The 20,256-nt window shown below is 35.4% G+C and overlaps 1 protein-coding gene across 1 annotated transcript in view; it reads right to left on the bottom strand.

The window, feature by feature from the left end:
- LOC138703224 (lymphocyte-specific helicase-like) overlaps positions 1-20,256 on the bottom strand; it is a 60,865-nt gene that overhangs the window by 8,699 nt on the left and 31,910 nt on the right. Inside the window, exons 9-14 of the mRNA XM_069830936.1 lie at positions 20,050-20,214; positions 15,774-15,898; positions 9,811-10,045; positions 9,279-9,515; positions 8,783-8,942; positions 5,651-5,761 (exon numbers count right to left, since the gene is read on the bottom strand). Coding sequence (XP_069687037.1) covers positions 5,651-5,761; positions 8,783-8,942; positions 9,279-9,515; positions 9,811-10,045; positions 15,774-15,898; positions 20,050-20,214 — 1,033 coding nt within the window. The remainder of the gene's footprint in view (positions 1-5,650; positions 5,762-8,782; positions 8,943-9,278; positions 9,516-9,810; positions 10,046-15,773; positions 15,899-20,049; positions 20,215-20,256) is intronic.

Below are 20,256 nucleotides of genomic sequence, written 5' to 3' on the forward strand. Positions count from 1 at the left end.
ACCTTTAGACATTCACGTTATTCTTATCTCCGAATCTTGGTTACATCCTAATCTTCCTTCCACTCTCGTAAACCTTCCTGGCTATACGCTTTGCCGTAATGACAGAGAGGGCAAGAGAGGCGGAGGGGTGGCTGGTTATATTAGATCCGATTTGCGACCTAAAATTATTCATCATTCTCCAAGCCAGTACTCTGCCAAACCCGAGTTCATGTTCATTGAAATTTGCACCTTATTTACAAAATGTCTAGTGTGTGTCGTATATAAACCCCCACATATATATGACGTAGATGATTTCGAAACCGCCTTACTAAACGTAACGCCGCAATATGAGAACGTTATAATCATGGGTGACTTCAATTCAAACTTACTTGACTTACATTCTAGTACGACTAAAAGACTTAAATCATTCTTTCAGTGCCTTGATATGGTAATCCTACCCCTAGCTCCCACACATCATACGGAAGGTACAGACACATTACTGGACTTGATAATTACTAACAATGCCGACAAAATACTGACGCATGGACAGTTGCCTGCACCAGGACTATCAGGGCATGATATCATTTATCTATCGTTTAATCTGCAGTGTCCTAAATCGACTCCTAGAGTAATTACTTACAGGGATATCAAAAGAATAGATGATATTGCACTGAAAGAAGACGCTGCGCAACTTCCATGGCACATGATCTGGACATTACGAACTGTAGACGAGAAAGTAGACTTATTCAATACGTTAATACTTCAACTTTATGACAAACACGCACCATTAAAGACCAAACGTACCAGAAAGACCCCAGCCCCTTGGATGACGACTGAAATACGTAGCCTGATGTCCGAACGCGACTTAGCCTATAGGAAATACACCCGCAATAAAAACGACGAATATTTTAACTTATATAAACACCTAAGAAACAGAACGACTCAACTAATAAGAAACGCTAAACTCAAATACTCCTACAAACTTATAGAGCCCAACACAACCCCTTCCGAGTTATGGAAAAATCTGAAGGTCATTGGACTTGGAAGGGCTAGTGAACAAGCAGACATACCCATCCCACTTGACCGATTGAACGAACACTTTGTAAAGGACCCGACCTTAAACAACACAACGAAACAAGACACAGTTTTGCCTGACTCAGCTCCCCCAACTCGAGACAAATTCTATTTTACTGACGTCACTCCTATTGACGTAATGAAAGCCATCCGACGCATCAAGACGAAAGCTCAAGGGCCAGACAACATTAGCATATTACTCATACAGAAAATACAAGACATAGTAATACCTACAATTGCACACATATTCAATAGTTCCTTAATCACTTCAACTTTCCCTAAAATATGGAAGCAAGCTTTCGTTCTTCCTCTTCCAAAAGTCAAAGTTCCCACCGACCCGAACGACTATAGACCAATCAGTATCCTGCCAGCCATATCAAAAGCACTGGAAAGAATCGTACACAGACAAATTACTAACTACATGAACGAACACAAACTATTCGACAAGTATCAGTCAGGTTTCAGAGCTGGACACAACACAACCACTGCTCTACTTAAAGTGACAGAAGACATTCGTGAAGCAATCGACTCTAATAAAGTAACAATACTAACACTTCTTGACCTTAGCAAAGCTTTCAACTCTGTAAATTTCGACCTGCTCACCCATAAATTGAGAAATCTGCATTTGTCAAAGACTGCTGTGAGTTGGTTCGAATCCTACTTACGGGAAAGACAACAATGTGTTGTATCCGGGAATCGAAGCTCTTCCTGGTTTAACATAACATCAGGTATACCACAGGATTCGGTACTCGGACCATTGTTGTTCACGATATATGTCAGTGATATTACATCTCATGTAAGGCATTGTAACTATCACTTGTATGCTGACGACCTTCAATGCTACATCTCTTCCCGCTTAGATCGAATAAATGACGCTATAGATAAATTGAACAAAGACATTGACTCGATTGTGACATGGACAAAGAAATTCCATCTTAATATCAATCCTGGAAAGACACAAGCAATCATATTAGGACACAAACGGCAAACCGACGCTGTAAAGCACCTCGACATTTCCCCCGTTAAAGTAAGTACAGTGCATATCCCTTTCAGTTCTTCGGTAAAAAATCTTGGCATTCACATGGATAATAATCTCAACTGGGACATGCAAATCACAGAAACCTGCAGAAAAGTATATTCTATTATTCATGTGCTAAAAAGGATAAATGTTCATCTTCCCTCTTGCTTAAAAAAGTCCCTTGTGCAGACCCTTGTATTTCCCCATTTTGACTATGCTGACATTTTACTGACTGACCTTTCCAGCGACAACAAAATGAAACTTCAACGTGCTCATAATTTGTGTGTACGTTTTGTAAGCAATGTTCGTAAATATGATCATATTACCCCATCCCTGGAAGCAATAGGTTGGCTTAAACTAGATAAGAAAAGAAATTTACATTCACTTCTCTTTCTCTTCGAAATCTTGAACTCTTCTATTCCTTCGTACCTGTCGTCTCGCTTCACTTACCTTTCTTCCCACCACAATCTGAACACACGCTCTCGCCATGAAACAATACTAACAATACCATCCCATCGCACCTCCTCATACTCATCCTCTTTCACAATAGCCCTGCCAAGACTCTGGAATTCGTTACCTGCTAGCATCAGGGACTGTCGAAATAAAATTCAATTCAAACGCAAACTTACTAGGCACTTGGTCAGTAATTGAGACTCGTTCAGACATGGTTTCTTGTAAATAGTTCTTTTAATCTACCACAAAATATCTCAATATCCGGTAATTTCATCACTATAGAATTTTGTTATTGTAGGTTTAATTTGTAATTTAGTAAATACAAAAATATTCTTTGTTCTTAACTTCTATGATAAAATGTCTAGCTTTCATTAATCAGGTATTCTTGTCGTACTTTAATTTTTATTCTAATTGTAATTGTAAATTTAATATTAATTGTAATCTTATTGTTCATGTTATAGTTGTAATCCCCTGGTAGAGGGGCAGAGAAGGCCTGACGGCCTTATCTCTACCAGGTTAAATAAATAAATCTAAAAAAAAAAATCTATACTTTGTCTTTTCGGGATTTACTTCCAAACCTATCGCTTTACTTGCTTCAATTCCTGTGTTTTCCCTAATAGTTTGTGGATTTTCTCTAACATGTTCATGTCATCCGCATATACAAGAAGCAGTAACCCGTTCAATTCCAAACCCTCTCTGCTATCCTGAACTTTCCTAATGGCATATTCTAGAGCGAGGTTAAAATGTAAAGGTGATAGTGCATCTCCTTGCTTTAGCCCGCAGTGAAAATATTATGTCGAGAAATTAATCACTGAACTACATTCCTCCTCTTGTTTGTGACTAAATGCAAATTTTGTACATCGACAATTGATTACACATTGATTAACTGCACAACAACATGGCATTCTTCAAGATAGCAATGAAATATCACACTAGAAACCTTTGTTCCTATGCAAGTCTTGCGTTGTACAGTCTCTCCGCAGGAGTAAATATGGCCGCAGCGGCGGCATTTATTGGATCAAAAGAATGCGGTACTCTCCAATATACACTGCTCTGGGTTACATGAGAGGAGAAATCTGTACTCACTTTCTCTCATATCAAATTATGCACACTTCAACCCCCTCTTATTTAATCACCTGTTTCCATACTCTCTCCCGTTATCATAATATTAATACTCGATCAAAACGCGATAACACGCTAGAAATTCCACTTCACACATCATCTCTGTATTCCTCATCTTTCATTGTTGCTACCTCTCGTCACTGGAACTCTCTGACACCTGAAGTCAAGGGCTGCCGAACATTGAAATCTTTCAAATCCAAGTTAGAAAATTATCTCATGACGAGTTGCCAAACTGACTTACTATTATGACAAGTATTGTGTATTGCATGTTTCCACGTATTCACATTTTTTTTATTCTAGTGATATTTATTTTATTTTATCTGTTTTTGTTTTCATATTTCCCGATAATGTTATATCTATAATGTGATAACTTGAACTATATATAATCATAATTTTCCTTACTGTGTATACCTAAAAATATTGTGTTTATTATATGCTTTGTACTTCACTATTTTACTACTATTACTACTACTACTATTACTACTACTACTACTACTACTACTACTACTACTACTACTATTATTATTATTATTATTATTATTATTATTATTATTATTATTATTATGATCATCAATATTATTATTGTCTTATGTTTTTATACTTTGTCTCATTTATTTTGAACTACTGTTCACATTTTATTATGCATTTTCCTTTCTTTCTATATGTTATATATTATGTCTGATTTCTACTGACTTATTGTTTACATTATATTATGATTATCTTCTTCAGTTTTGTGTGTAAAATTGTAGTGTACTTTACTTTGTAAATTTGTAGTGTTTTTTTGTAACGCAGTTTTACTCCTGGTTGAGTGTTATAGAAGGCCATATGGCCTTAATTCTGCCAGGTGAAATAAACCAATCAATCAACAATGGCACGACAGCCCTGTGTGAACCCTGGCCTTCTGTAGAAGCTTTCTCCATTCCTCTCTCAACAGAGTCGTTCTTCTCCAGTTCCTTATTCCCAGTATTTGTATGTCCTTTCTCACACCATCTTCCCATTGAAATAAACCATTATTATTATTATTATTATTATTATTATTATTATTATTATTATTATCATCATTATTATTAATACTGTAAATTATCTATAAAATAAACTTATATTTATTGATACAAATAAAATTAATATTTTGACATTAAAATAAAAACATGGTATAGCTAGATTAGTCAATACAAACATTTGGGCAATATAATATGAACCTTTAATTTAAAAAAAAAACCAATAAAAAAATAGTACAGTAGAACCCCTTTTAAACGAATCTCTGAGGGATTACAGTACTTTTTCTTCCCCTTAAATAGGGATTTTCCTTAAAAGGGGGTTTACATAAAATGGGAAGGAAAGGCTAAAATAACTAGTACTAACATGTGTGTTATATACCAAACATTATAATCATTTAATTAGGCCAGAACTGTATGTCAGTCATACAGCAGATAAACTCTTTGAGAAAGAAAGTACTCCCTCTGTTCCAAAATACGATATACATTTGTTAAAGTTCTTAGTAATATAATGTAAGTTTAATCCATCTTCTAGATACTTATTTGTATGATAAATTAACATAAGGAAAACTAATAAATAAAGTACATTTCATTCTGTATGATGTCAAATTAATAAAAGAAAAAAAAACAACAAATAAACAAATTAACATAAAAACTGCAATAAATTACAACACATTTTTATACGACTATTGTGCCTTAGATGTCCTATTCAAAATTGATTGGGTTGGTGTTCCATTTTCTGCAAAAGGAACACCACAGCAGGTGCCCATTTGATTTCTGTCCATAATGAACTATTTAAATATTATAGTTTGATGCACTACAAAAGACCAGAAACATTCACAACTGCACTGTCTGATAGTCCCTTCAATGCTGAAAAGAATACCACACAGCGAAACATTTTGTGCACGCATGCACAATAATGAAACTTGTTTTTTTTGTTACTATACCATATTTTGGAATGGAGGGAGTAGAAAGTATTTCAGAAGTATTTACTTATAGGTTTACTCACCATAGCCATTGGAATGAATTACTTTTTGATGATCTCGAGAGTTGAGAAGGTCTAGAAGTTCTCGGAGATTGATATGGTCCTGCTCACCTTTCTGGTTAAGCTTGAATTTACCTACAAAGTGAAAAGATACAAGTACACTTCTAAATACTCAAAATATTCATTTGCTTCACTGTTTTTTTATCAGAAAATGTTTAAGAAAATCTAAAGAATTTGCATGTATTAATTTTAAAATGACACTGTACTTCCCTAATAAAACTTTGCTTTAATAGTACATAACCTCCAAACGATTTATAAAATCACCGAAATATTTTATTTCTTCTATTACATATTTTTGTGTTTGCAATCTAATCTTCTTTAATAGCTTTCTCTACTGCCTTATTACTTAATATATACAGCTCTATTTTATTATATACATTCAGGGTTAGAAAAAAACTCCAATATTTTCAGAAACCAATATAATTTTTAAGACAAACAGCAAGAAAACTGCTGATTAACCTAGGAAAACCCCAAGCACAAGGTGAATTATTTTGGACATCATGAAGATTAGATCTACTGGATTTTTCTACCCCTAGACTTACTATAATTCTTCTTCGAATTGGAGTATTTTTAATCAGTGACATTATCAATGAGTGTGGATCATCCTGGTTCCTACCAGTGAGGGGGCAGAGGAAGGAAAGGACAACAATGACGAGCCATAGCTTAAATAACAAGAAGCCAATTAGCGACAAGGAGTTCTCTTACACAATGTGAAAATGGTAGCTTGATGTGCAATTACTGCACACAAAGTAAACATGTAGATGTTTAAAGAGGTAGGAATCAATCACCGATATGGTCTAGGGGTAGTGAGTAGAACTTGCTCTGGAGCTGAAGGTGTCAGTTCGAATCCCTTGGCTCTGGGTTGAATTTTCGAGCCTTGCACTTCGCCTTTATCCCAATGTGTGTCCTATATATGCGATGACTGTCTGAATTCTTGAATTTTGAAAATCCGTAGTACACCCAAGACTTCACCCCGTCTATTTTTAACTAGTGCAGATAGATAAAATGGGGGAAAGGTGGAGTGTGTTGGTGGAATGATAGAAGGAAATAGGAGCACACCAAGAAAAACCCTCTGCAGTGACTATTTTGTCCACCACAAATTCTACCACGACCTGGCCAGGGATCGAACCTGGGCCGCCTGAATTGAACATCAGCTGGTAGCGCTTAGCTGGTAGTTGCACTGAGTTCGAATCTCACTTGGCCTTGTGACCTGGTTTGGTTTTTTCAGAGATTTTCCCCAACTGTAGGACATATTTAATATCATGTAATCTGATGACAAAAAATCTTCGGACTAAACCTACCATAACAAATTCCATCAACACTAGCTAACCACGCAGTTTATACAGCACTGTTAAACAAAAGATTGAAAAAATTAACGAGGGTATGAAATTCGAAGACTGTTAATGATACATGGACTCCATTCTTCAGTGAACTGATACACAAGAGAAAACTTACAGCTATTTCATTGCAATGCAATCTTGCACACTTAAAATTTCTCAATGAACAATAGTAGAAGATATTGAAGGATTGTATGATTAATGAAGAAATATGGGAACCCTGATACACAAATTTAGACCATTGTGATGTGAATTAGGAGAAACTGAAAGATAAGAGTGTACATGAGCTACTCTCATATACTAAATGAATTAAAAGGCAATATTCATGTTTAGAAATTTCGAGTATTATAACATAAAAACTTGCATATTAATTAAACTTTTTACAATACATGAAACATATATCTTAAGAAAAGGGGTTATCACTAGGGACCGGATTTTTATGTAATATCAAGGTGTGAAATATGTACTTATTTATGTAAGAAAAATAAGCTGAATATGTACAAAAATATGTAAAATCATGAAAATATTTAATATCAATATATGGCAGATATAGGCTAGGTAAGACTCTCCAGTTGTGATTTCACAGAGCACCCAATTTTTTACCGCACGCTTGACACATTACTATTTTTCCATCTGTAGTGAAAGCTTCGTCCATTGCAATCCATGATTTTATTTTTGTTGTTAGGGTTGAAGATACAGGAGTTATTTTAGTTAGTTAAAAGCAGTAGATAAACTCACTTGCACTTTATACTGAAAGTACTAAAACTAGAGAACTGAGTGAAATGAATGACACACAGTACTGCAAGCACTGTTTCGCTTTACTGGATTAGGAGAAAATAAGAGATGTAGGACACATGCATTTTAGCTGCTCCCTTTAAGAAACAACGTACCTACTAAAACTTCAAACTACAGGCATTTACAAACTGTTGTTTGAAAAGTGACATTCCCGTCTCATTCAGAAATTCCAGCCAAGAACCATACTTTCTAATTCCTCAGAAAATCCCATTTCCGTATAGGTCTCTAGATTTAAAGTAAAGAGGTAAACAACAACCTGAAAAGCTATTTATTTTAATCTTTCAACATATTTCCAGTTTGTTCCTTTACTCCAGCTTCTTGTCAAAATTTGGCTACTTTATTGCGGCTCATGTTAGACTTGACACGGGTTTTCCCTGGAAGGATTAGGAAGAGGGTTGGTAAGGTTGCAAACTGCATGGGAATGGCTTGTTAAGATGTATGTAGAACAATTATATCCCTTCTTGGGTAAGTAAAAAGGTTTTTTTAAATCTGTGTATTTCAAATTGTAAACTTCCCCAGCAGAAGTTTTTTTTTTTTCCCTTTTAGTGAAGTAGAAATGAATAAAACCTCTAAATATGTAGATTTATGTAATACCAAGCCATAATATGTAATGTGGGGTAAATATGTAAAAATATGTAGTATCAAATTTTAATACATTAATGGTAATTACAAGATTCGCAAAGATTTGTTATTTATATACAGTTAGGTTGAAATGAATATAATATGTAATTACATAAAAATCCGGTCCCCTGGTTATCACCTAAAGATTCTAATGTTTTTAGTCCAACAACCAGTCAACAATGTTTTGGAAAACAGAAAATTGTTTTACAACATTGGCTTGGTCGTAAGATAAGACTTCACATAACATAAACACTATAGCATCGATACAAATGCAATAAAATGCCTTTTAAGTTCAACAAGAAAGAACAGAAACAAATAATTCCCATCAGAAGTTAAAACATACCTCTTTGGATTACCATTTTTTCCAATTTTCTTTTGGCAGCAGCTCGTTCTACAATTTGCTCATCAACAGTTCCAGCTGTGACAAATCTATATACAACAACAGGTCGAGTTTGTCCAATACGATGACACCGATCTTGAGCTTGTAAATCAACTTGTGGATTCTACGAACATTAAAGACGAAAAATGAAATAAAATAGGGAACATAGGAAAGGAGAATTATAGTTTAATTTACTTTTACAACGATTTTATAAAGCATATCAATATAAAAATATGAAACCTTCAACCAAACAAAGTGATAAGTCAGAGAACGAAATCATGAACATTTTTTTTAACATGTACAATAATGTATTCTTGGCCAGAAATACTGGAAACAAGTATAGAACTACAATAGTGTTTGTTATGTTTTAAATCACTCGCAGTATTGCAGTCTCTATTTTATTTCAAATGCTTTTATTCTTTTAAGTTTCAGTTTCATTGTATGACAATGGAAAGCATACCCAATCACTGTCGTAGATGATGACGGTGTCAGCAGAAGTGAGGTTGATTCCAAGACCACCAGCACGAGTGGAAATGAGGAATATGAATAGGTCTGGATCAGTATTGAATAACTTGATACGTTCCTGTCGGTCCTCTAATTTCACATTACCATCCAAACGAACATACCGGTAATCTCGCATTTGTACATATTCCTCCAACAAATCAAGTAGAGTTGTAAATGTTGAGAACAACAGAATCTGTAAAATAACACTATCAATATTATATACTTTTATGCCATTACTTATTCTAAATTAAACTATGAGGTAAGAAAATACTAAATTATATTAAATTATACTAAGTTGTTATAAACAGCCTATAATTTTGACATGCACAGAAAACCAACAAGCAAAAGAACTCAAGTAACTGTAGCATGTGATATATATCTCTACCACATGTTGTACCACAGAGAACGCTCCTGTCATGCAATGGGAAAACTTCATATAAGATATGCCTACTGAAGAAGAATAGATAAGTAATGAACAATTTACATACCTTATGACCTCTCTCTTTCAATTTGACCAACATGGCATCAAGGACGAGCAGTTTTCCAGATTTGTTGATCAGTTCCTCATCTACTCTCAGCTCTTTCTTTCCAGGTACAAGTGGGAAATGTACCAGATATGGATGATTAACTATCTTACGCAACTGCATCATGGGATGTAGCATCTTCAGTAAGATTTTGTAGTCTTTGTCTTCTTTGTCATTTATTATAATATCATATTTGGAGCTACGAAGATAATTAAAAATTAATGAATTAAAATATAACAATTCAATATAAGGTAATCTAATAATGTGTGTCTATATATATATATATATATATATATATATACACACATATAGGATATATACAGGTTACATCAGCTGCTTGTCTATGTGGATGACGTGACTATGTTAGGAGAAAATCCAGAAACGATTAGGGAAAACACGGGAATTTTACTTGAAGCAAGTAAAGAGATACATTTTATAAGTTAATCCCGAAAAGACGGAGTATATGATTATGTCTAGTTACGAGAATATTGTACGAAATGGAAATATAAAAATTGGAAATTTATCTTTTGAAGAAGTGGAAAAATTCAAATACCTGGGAGCAACAGTAACAAATATAAATGATACTTGGGAGGAAATTAAACACAGAATAAATATGGGAAATGTCTGTTATTATTCGGTTGAGAAGCTTTTATCATCCAGTCTGCTGTCAAAAAATCTTAAAGTTAGAATTTATAAAACAGTTATATTACCGGTTGTTCTTTATGGTTGTGAAACTTGGACTCTCACTTTGAGAGAGGAACATAGGTTAAGGGTGTTTGAGAATAAGGTGCTTAGGAAAATATTTGGGGCTAAGAGGGATGAAGTTATAGGAGAATGGAGAAAGTTACACAATACAGTACTGCACGCATTGTATTCTTCACCCGACACAATTAGGAACATAAAATCCAGACGTTTGAGATGGGCAGGACATGTAGCATGTACAGGTGAATCCAGAAATGCATATAGAGTGTTAGTTGGGAGGCTGGAGGGAAAAAGACCTTTGGGGAGGCCGAGACGTAGATGGGAGGATAATATTAAAATGGATTTGAGGGAGGTGGGATACGATGATAGAGACTGGATTAATCTTGCTCAGGATAGCGACCAATGGCGGGCTTATGTGAGGGCGGCAATGAACCTTCGGGTTCCTTAAAAGCCAGTAAGTAAGTATACATATACATATATATATGTGTGTATGTATCTATATGTATATACATATATTAGTAGAATCAGAAAATATCGGAACTTCGGGTGGCAACACCATGCTCTATAGGCAACTTCTCTGCTTTGTCCGTGTGTATGTGACCTACTCTCCAGGTGTATAGACAATGCAAACATGTGTAGATACCTTTGTTACAGATGGCATATAACCATTTACACAACACCGCCTTCAAAGTATGTCCCCTGGGCAGTGACACACTTCTGCCAGCATCCATACCACTTCTCGAAACATTCCTGCAGCTCATCTTTGGTCACTTCTCGCCGAGCGCTTGTTGCATGAATTTTCACCTCTTCAGCTGACACAAACTGCCATCCCTTGAGCAGGAATTTGACCTTTGGAAATAAGTAGAAACTTACTGGAGCAAGATCTGGAGAATATGGTGGCTGTGGAAGGACAGGTATTTTGTGTTGTGCGAGGAATTCGCTCACCAAGAGCGACCAATGTGCTGGGACATTGCCATAATGGAGAACCCAATTCTGTCCTTGCCACAAGTTGGGTCTTCTTCGTCGAACTGCATTACGAAGATGCCGAAGAATTGCAACATACGCCTCCTTACTGACAGTTCGACCCTCAGGAATAAACTCGAAACGTACGAGACCATAGATATTGAACAACACTTCAAGCATTACTTTCCCCTTGGATCGGTCGGTAAGGAATCTCTTTTGCTTTGGTGAGCCAGGAGATTTTCATGTTGAAGACTGCCACTTTAGCTGCAGGTCATAAAGGAAACACCAAATCTCGTCACCTGTGATCACTCTGTGCAAGAGAGTTGGATCCTGGTCCACCCTGTCAATCAGGTCTCCACAAACCAGTTCCCGCTGCTCATCTGCTAGGCTTCTTGGAACAAAGTGCTCACACACATGTTGCATTTTCAAATCATTGTGGAGAATGGACTGCACAGAACCATGCGAAATACCTAACAAAGTAGCCAGATCATCTAGTGACTGGCTGGAGTCTCGTCTGATTTCTTGTGGAACTCGAGCTATCATTTCTTCCATTCTTGCCTATCTGGGTCTTCCTGAACGTGGATCATCATCCGTTGAAAGATGGCCACTTGTGAAATGCTTGTGCCACTCATACACTCAGATCTGAGACATTGTTTCTTCTCCGTACGCTTGGCGCATGAGTGTCAAAGTCTCAGTTAATGTTTTAAAGAGTTCAACACAAAATTTAATGTTACCTCTCTGCCCTTTCAAGCTCATTTTACCACATATACCTATATGTCTTCACTAAATGAAGCGGAAAGCTGCACTGTATTACACGTCTTCACTAAACAAAGCAGAAAGCTGTATTACACGTCTCCACTAAATGAAGCTGAGAGCTGCACTGTATTTCGATTGGTTTCCAGCTACGTTAGTCTTCCCAAGTCTCATGCGCAGCCGCACTGAATCTATATGCCTGGAGAGTAGGTCACATACCACAAGGACAAAACAAAAATTGCCTATCGAGCATGGCGTTGCCCTGAAGTTCCGGTACTTTCTGACTACTAGTGACTACTATATATACTCACATTATCTATCTATCTATCTATCTATCTATCTATCTATCTATTTCTATATCCATCTATCTACCTATCTATCCATCCATCCACCTACCTACCTATGTATCTATCTACCTACCTATCTATCTTCCTACCTACCTATCTACCTATCTCTCTCACTCACTGCTGATTTTATGAAATTACGTATGATTATGAATAACAATACTTTTTCTTTGTGAAAATTGATACCAAATATAAAGTATATAAAAAAGGTGTTTTAAAATACGTCGTAGCTGCAATATAAAAATATACACATGCTGTGAACTCTGGATTTAGTGAAGTTCGTTATAAAATGGGAAGTCGTGTGAGATGAAGGACAACAAGTGACTATCTATGCTGTACTTGTTAGTTTAGTTGAAGTACTGATGGAAAATGAAGTAAATATGATTATTTTTTTCGTGTTTATCTCTTTATATTAAGCTAAAGTGAAGTCAACCCCATTACAGGCCAAATTGGCTCAGAGGGTGGCGAGAGGTTAAGGCTTCCACCTTTACAAACAATTGGCATTAATGACAGTGGGGATGTTAGTCCTTCGTGCTCCCACTTTTACCGCAAGGAAAAATATCCCAGGTACTCATTCCTGTTAGAGGCTGAGTAAGCCCCAGGACCACTGTGCGGCTGGAAAAATGAAATCAATAGGAAAAAATCTATCACTTCACTGGGAATCGAATCCACGACCTTCTGGATATGTTGTTGTTTTCTAATGCCAGGCATTTGACAATAAAGTCATCTGACCTCTTGCACCCCAATATTTTTCAAAGATATTATCATGGTCAGCCACTGAAGCACAGCACCTTCTGGATATTTACAACGCTTTATCAACAGCTATGGTTACTTGGCGTCTGAATGAGGTGAAGGTGATGACGACGAAATGAGTCCAGGATCCAGTATCGAAAGTTACCCAGCATTTACTCTTAATGGATTGAGGGAAAACTCCGGAAAAACCTCAACCAGATAAATTGTCTCAACCAGGATTTGAACCCGGGCCAGTTTGTTTCACAGTCAGGCATGCTAACCATTACTCCATAGCGATGGACCACGACCTTGTGGCTTTCCAGAGTTATGCCTTAACCGCAATGCCACCAAACACCCCATTTCTTTATATACAGTGTATATTATTTACTGTTTGTCTGTGTGCGTGTAAAATATACAAGCAAGAATGGTATAACCCTAATTCAAATCTGAAAGAATACCATGACTTCTATACTGTATTATACTTTCCTATATTACATTCCACATTATTTCATTTATTTATAATTTTTAAAAGCAATCAAGATTACAAAAAAAAAAAAAAAAAAAAAAAAAAACCATTTTGTCATTTTAGAAACTAAACTATTGTTGGGAGACCAGAGGGAAAAAGACCTTTGGGAAGGATAATATTAAAATGGATTTGAGGGAGGTGCGATATGATGATAGAGACTGGATTAATCTTGCACAGGATAGGGACCGATGGCGGGTTTATGTGAGGGCGGCAATGAACCTGCGGGTTCCTTAAAAGCTATATGTAAATAAGTAAGAAACTATCCTATTTTGCATTGGAGTAGAACCTATTTTAGGTACCTAAAATAAGATTTTTAGAACCTAAAAATCCAGAGGTCTAGTTATGTATATATATAAATATCAAATAAAATATACTACAGTACACTGTTAAAGAAAGTGCATACAGTATTATGTTTTATTACTTCAATTCAAGTATAGATATTTCACGCAATCACTGGGATTTCTTTAAACCCCATGTTATGTTTTCCATCTTTATATACTGTAATACGTTTTTATATCTGTAATTATAAATTACAAATTGTAGAGCCACAATAAATACTAAGTGTAGAGAGCTGCGAAATTGCCGTATTTACTTGCGTTATAGACCTCCCCCCTCCCCCATAATGTTTGGATTAAAAATCCAGAGTGCGTATTATATGTGGAAAAATCATAACTACCTAACATCTCACATGATAATCACAGCTCGTTTCGACATCAAACATTCAAGTAATATTGAAAATGATCAACTGTATGACTTTGACAGTTACGCACATTGCATTCAGAAACTGTAAACTATCGACCAGCGACCCTATTTCCGTGAACTTCTGTAAATTATTACCTTTAGTTTGAAACTTGTCGAGTAATTTGTATATTTACACTCATTGGGGTTAACTATAAAGTAACACAATAACAACCAACAACAAGCAACAGAGACAACAATCGACATTAATGCTGCTCATAGCAAGTTGAAAGTTTTAAATTATTAAAAAGAACCAATCACAATCCATTTTTGCATTTTAAAAAGAACCAATCGTAATAAATTAACTCTTTGTTTTAAAAATGTAAATATGAGAAGAGCATCCAACATTAAACTTGTATATTACCACAGGTAGCAAATATAAAGCGTACATTAAGTTATGCGGGAATTTTTTTTGCTACATATTACTGTCAAAAATTGGGGTGCATACATTATGCAATGGCATCTATTACGTGAGTAAATATGGTAATATTATCAGTAGAAAAGTAGCATTTTCTTCACAGTAACTACAATAACTTTATGTACTCGTAACTGTATGTAATGTAATCTCTACATATTTTCTGAATAAAAGTTTAAGAAATTAAATATAAACAAAATAGAGCTGACATGACAAGAACTAATTTTTACAAAATGCATAGAATGTATTGTTTTCGTGCAGCAGCTCTCCATTTCTGCATGGAATGTGGTTGACAGTCTTCAAGTATGACGAGGAGAGAACTGTTTGGTCGAAAACATCCATTCCATTATCCACTACCACGTATTCAGAACATATAACTTATCTCAATGCTCACTGTGACAATTGTACAACACACTAATGACTGCATGACATGCGTATTTTCGCAATGAACTGTACAGTAAACTCAAACCTAACTACTAATGAAAGGCAGTTGCTCGAATTCATGTCGCAACCACCTTCCAGTTCACCAACTCTCAAGTTGGTAAGCGAAGAGCAGTGGGAAAATATTTGTCACCATCATATCTATAATTTTCTTTCAACTGCAAGGGAAATAATATACATTTTAAACAGTGCTCCAATATTCATTGTGCATTGCGATAGGCCCGCATGAGTTTGTTTGCATTTGGACTTTTAATGTAAGAAGTTGCATCATTATGTAGACTGATTCAGACATATCCAAATGATATTTACTTACCCAGGGTTCGAATCTTCATCAAATTCGTCATCACTGTTGACTATATCATATGCATAACTTTTACGCTTTGAGGCAATTTTGCGTTTAGCACGTTTGCCATCTGGTTGATCAGGAATGATAAGGCTCTGTAAGAACAAACAATATTAAATGCAATACGTTTAACATACTATGCACTTCTACTGTACAATAATAATGTTCAGGCACATCTAACAGATATAAATTGCTTAACTTACTCCCAAGAATCATGTTACCAAAGTTTGAAAGACATTAAGGGAAAAATGTGAATTTTTATTGTAAGACCTAACAGTTGATATATACCTTAAGTGAATCATACTTCAGCCTTTATGCATTACCTCATGTAGTTTCGTTATTTCAAACTACAACATGTGAGTGAGGTGTGTGCAAAAGAGAGAGCAGTGATTGAATTTATTTTGGCAGGAAGGAGACCATCATGAATAATGGCACTTTACAGAGTATGGTAATGGATAGAAGCGTCTTCAGTTGTTGGACAAACCGACTGCCCTCATCAGAAACAGAGCATGACAATGCCTGATCTTTCACGCTCCAGGCCATCACATACAGCAGTGACACCTGTAGTGATGGAATGCACTGATTCCTTTATTCAAAACAACTAGCAAACCAAAATGATAGAATTCGCTGTTCAAATTGGTATCTCAATTACTATATTTATCACTTCGGGATATGTATTATATGTCTTTCTCGTGTTAAATTTTACAGTACCTGGTTAACATGTTTCAGCCTGATATGGGCCATCTTCAGAACTGGTTGGTGCTGGTCTTGGCACCTTTTGTTTGTGTTTCCTGTGGGGGTGTGTTTGTCTAGTGTACTGTAGAGTCAAATTCTACATATTCAACCAAAAAGCCAGAAACTAAACACACATAAAAACATCCAAATGAAATTCTAACACACAACTCAATTTCAGAACACACACTCTTTGACTCTACATTACACTACACAAAAACACCCCCATAGGAAATGCTAACAAAAGGCACCAAGACCAGCACCAACCAGTTCTGAAGATGGCCCATATCAGGCTGAAACATATTAACCAGGTATGGTAAAATTTAACACGAGAAAGACATATAATACATATTCCGAAGTGATATAGTGTTAAAGTTGTGTAATCAAGATGTACTATATTTATCAGTAAGGGTATTTCAAAATATGTGCTAAATGGGTTTTTCAAAGTCTAACAGAGGACCACAGAGAATGAAGAATTATCTATTGTTCATTATGAAGCTGATTGTGATGATTTCTTATCCAACACTGACAAAGGGAATGAAATATGGATGGATTACTTAAGAGTCTGAGACAAAAAGGAAATCCATGGAGTGACACAACAAAAATTCTACTTGGAAGAAATAGTTCAAGATAGTAGTCTCAGTTGGCAAAGTCCTGTGGGATTATGATTCTGATCAATAAATTGACTCATGGTGAAATGATCTACTCAGAGGTCTATGTAAACACTCTTAGGAAGATGAAGAGACGATTCTGGCACGTTCATCTGCACAAAGATGTCAACAGACTTCTTCACTGTGGCAAAGCAAGATCACATATGAGTCATTCCACGTCAAATCGCACAAATTTAGCCTGGAATTGACTTTCATGTCTCCGATTTAGATAAAACAAATTCTACACATTCTATGGATTGAAAAAATAAATACGGGTTTTATTATTGTTGTCTATATCGATTATTGTAGTAGATATGTGTTATCAAAGATTCTGAAATAGTTCGCGCATCATTATTGTTAAACGTGATTATCTCCACTAATAATCATCACAGAGATTTGCTCTTTGTCTCAATTTGAAGGTGACAGTACACACTTTATTCTTCGCATAATAATATAAAAATATAAGTTTGTTAACTTTGTTTTAAAAAAACATTTAAATGTATAAAAATATGTTTTAATGGAAGGACTTACTTTAAAATTACAGAAAAAAATCCTTAAATACCTTGAAATTATTTTAACCGCTCTTAAAAGAAATCAGAACTCTACTTCGAGCCGTTGAAGAATAATTAAATGATTCACCAAGCTGCGCGTCTTGAGGTTGCGGGCTGCATAAGTACTGTTGCAAGATGATGTGCAGCTCCGGATGAGAGTCGTGTGACCACTTTACACTGTTCCACGGTCAGAATATCACTCTTTTACGTAATTTACATAACACAGTACTGTATTTAAATATTGTTTTTGTAAAATATACACTTGTGAAAATAACTACAGTTTACACAACACTGGACTTTTAAAACTAATCAATTACAACCAATATCAATTCTATTTAATGTCCACCACTTTGCTCTCACTTTGAAGGGAATAGTTCTTTATCATGGCCTGAGATTTTGTCAGTGGAACAAAAGAATGAAGTTGTAAGGTACCCGCACCACTTTTGCTTGTTGGTACCTTGAGTAGAAAACATTGCCATGTTTTTTGTGTTCACTAATGGTAAAAAATTTAAAAGCAATATTAGAAATGTTTTTCTCAGCCCAGTTATACAGTTTCCTTGGTGTTACAATAGGATCTACACCAGGTTGAAGACTAGCTTTCATAGCAAGCCGCTTAACGGTACCGCCAATGCCATCACAAGGCCCTTTTCCATGTGATGTAGCAAAAAAAATGCCACTCAGCACAAATCCCAAACTCATCTTCGTGGTGACATTTATTTTTAAAGTTATTTCTTACTCGAAATCAATCTGAAACCAAGGTAGTTCTATGTAAAATATAATAGATTGTACGTATATTTTTTTGCGTTTTTAAAGTAAGCTGTTAAAAAAAATATTAAGTTATGTTTAAAAAGTGACCCTCTAAAACAACCCCATTTGTATTTCAATTTATACTTAAAAGAATTAATATAATAGTTCATTTCTTCCCATTTCAGATGGCACCAACACTCAACGTCTATGATGCATAGAATCTTAACAACGAGCATTTTCATACTGCGTCATGGATGAATTTGTCATATAATTAAAAGAGTATAAATAGTAAAATTTTAAAGTATGATCCCAGAAAAAATTACAGACCTCTTGTTTTGATCTGCACAACATATTTTAGAAGATTTAAGCAAATACTAAATGGTCACGTTTCGTATACAGGTGTTTGATTTGACATGCACACAACACAACACGATACCTACTTCGAAAGACTTAAGAATTATTGTTAGATAAATTAAAGGGAAACTGCTAAGTGTTGAAGGGACATTACGTACTTTTAGAACTAGAGGTTATCTGTTTATTTATGTAAAGTAACACCGCACCACTGATAATGTATTAGTCACTCTCGCTGCTGCTGTCGCAGCTGTATGCTCCGACGCGCGGTCTCACTCAATTCAACCCGAACACACCATCAGTAAATTATTTGCACAGCGACTTCTGATTCAAATAGAGTTCTAAAACCAACGCAGTTCTACGTAAAACATTTCAAAGAATATAATGATATTTTTTCCCCTTTTTAGAAGTAAGTCCCTGATATATGAAAACATATTTAAAAAATATAACCCCCTAAAAGGGGCCCATTTTATATTTTGATTGAACGCTAAAAATTAGTATATAATACTGCAATTATTGCACTTTAAAATGATATAAATACGAAATTTCTACGATTTATAGAATCTTCAGTATAACCATTTTCATAATACGTTGCATCAAAATTTACGGAAAATGTAACATTTAATAAATGACTAAATAATTGTGTCAGCCCGAAAAAATTACACATGGGTTATTTAATTTCATCAATAGAATATATAAAAAAAAATTGGAGCAAATATTAAGTTGTCATGTTTCGTAGGTGTTCGATTTGACATGGAATGACTCATATAAGAATGCAAACTCAAGAGGAAATTAAGAAAATTCAGTGAACTATCGTTCCTTATTCTATTCAGCTTATGGTCCAGATCTTTCACTGTACAATTTTCGTCTCTTTGGCCCTCTTAAAGCTGCAATCCACAGGAAGCAACATAACAATGACAAGGAGATTATAGCCATGGTAAGAAAATGGCCAAGAGGCAAACCAGCAGAGAGTGATACCATGAGGGCATACGGTCACATCTAGGTGGTATTAGGCCATAGATTTGAGAGGGGACTAAGTGGAGGGAAAAAAAAGGTTTTGGTAGCCAAAGAATTAAAGAACACTATGGTGTATATGTAACAAAACAAACCTCGAAAAAAAAAAAGTTCCATTATTTACTGAATGTCCCTCATTTAATATTATAGTAGTAAGACAATACCGAGAGCAGAAAACAGCTGTGTTCATTGTTACCGTACCTCTTCAGATTTCCTGAACAATTTACTGTAATTGTGTTCAACTGTGGCCCGATACAGGTCCAGCTGAACTGGAGACATAGGAGCATACACAAGTAGTTCTTTCTTTGGAGGAATGTTGAGGGCAACATCAGCTTTCACACGACGCAACAGAAAAGGTGTAAGAATCTGCAAAAAGTAAGTAATTACAATGTTAAAAATGTACAAAAA

The sequence above is a fragment of the Periplaneta americana genome, chromosome 7, assembly GCF_040183065.1.
Source record: "Periplaneta americana isolate PAMFEO1 chromosome 7, P.americana_PAMFEO1_priV1, whole genome shotgun sequence".
NCBI classification, from domain to species: domain Eukaryota; kingdom Metazoa; phylum Arthropoda; class Insecta; order Blattodea; family Blattidae; genus Periplaneta; species Periplaneta americana.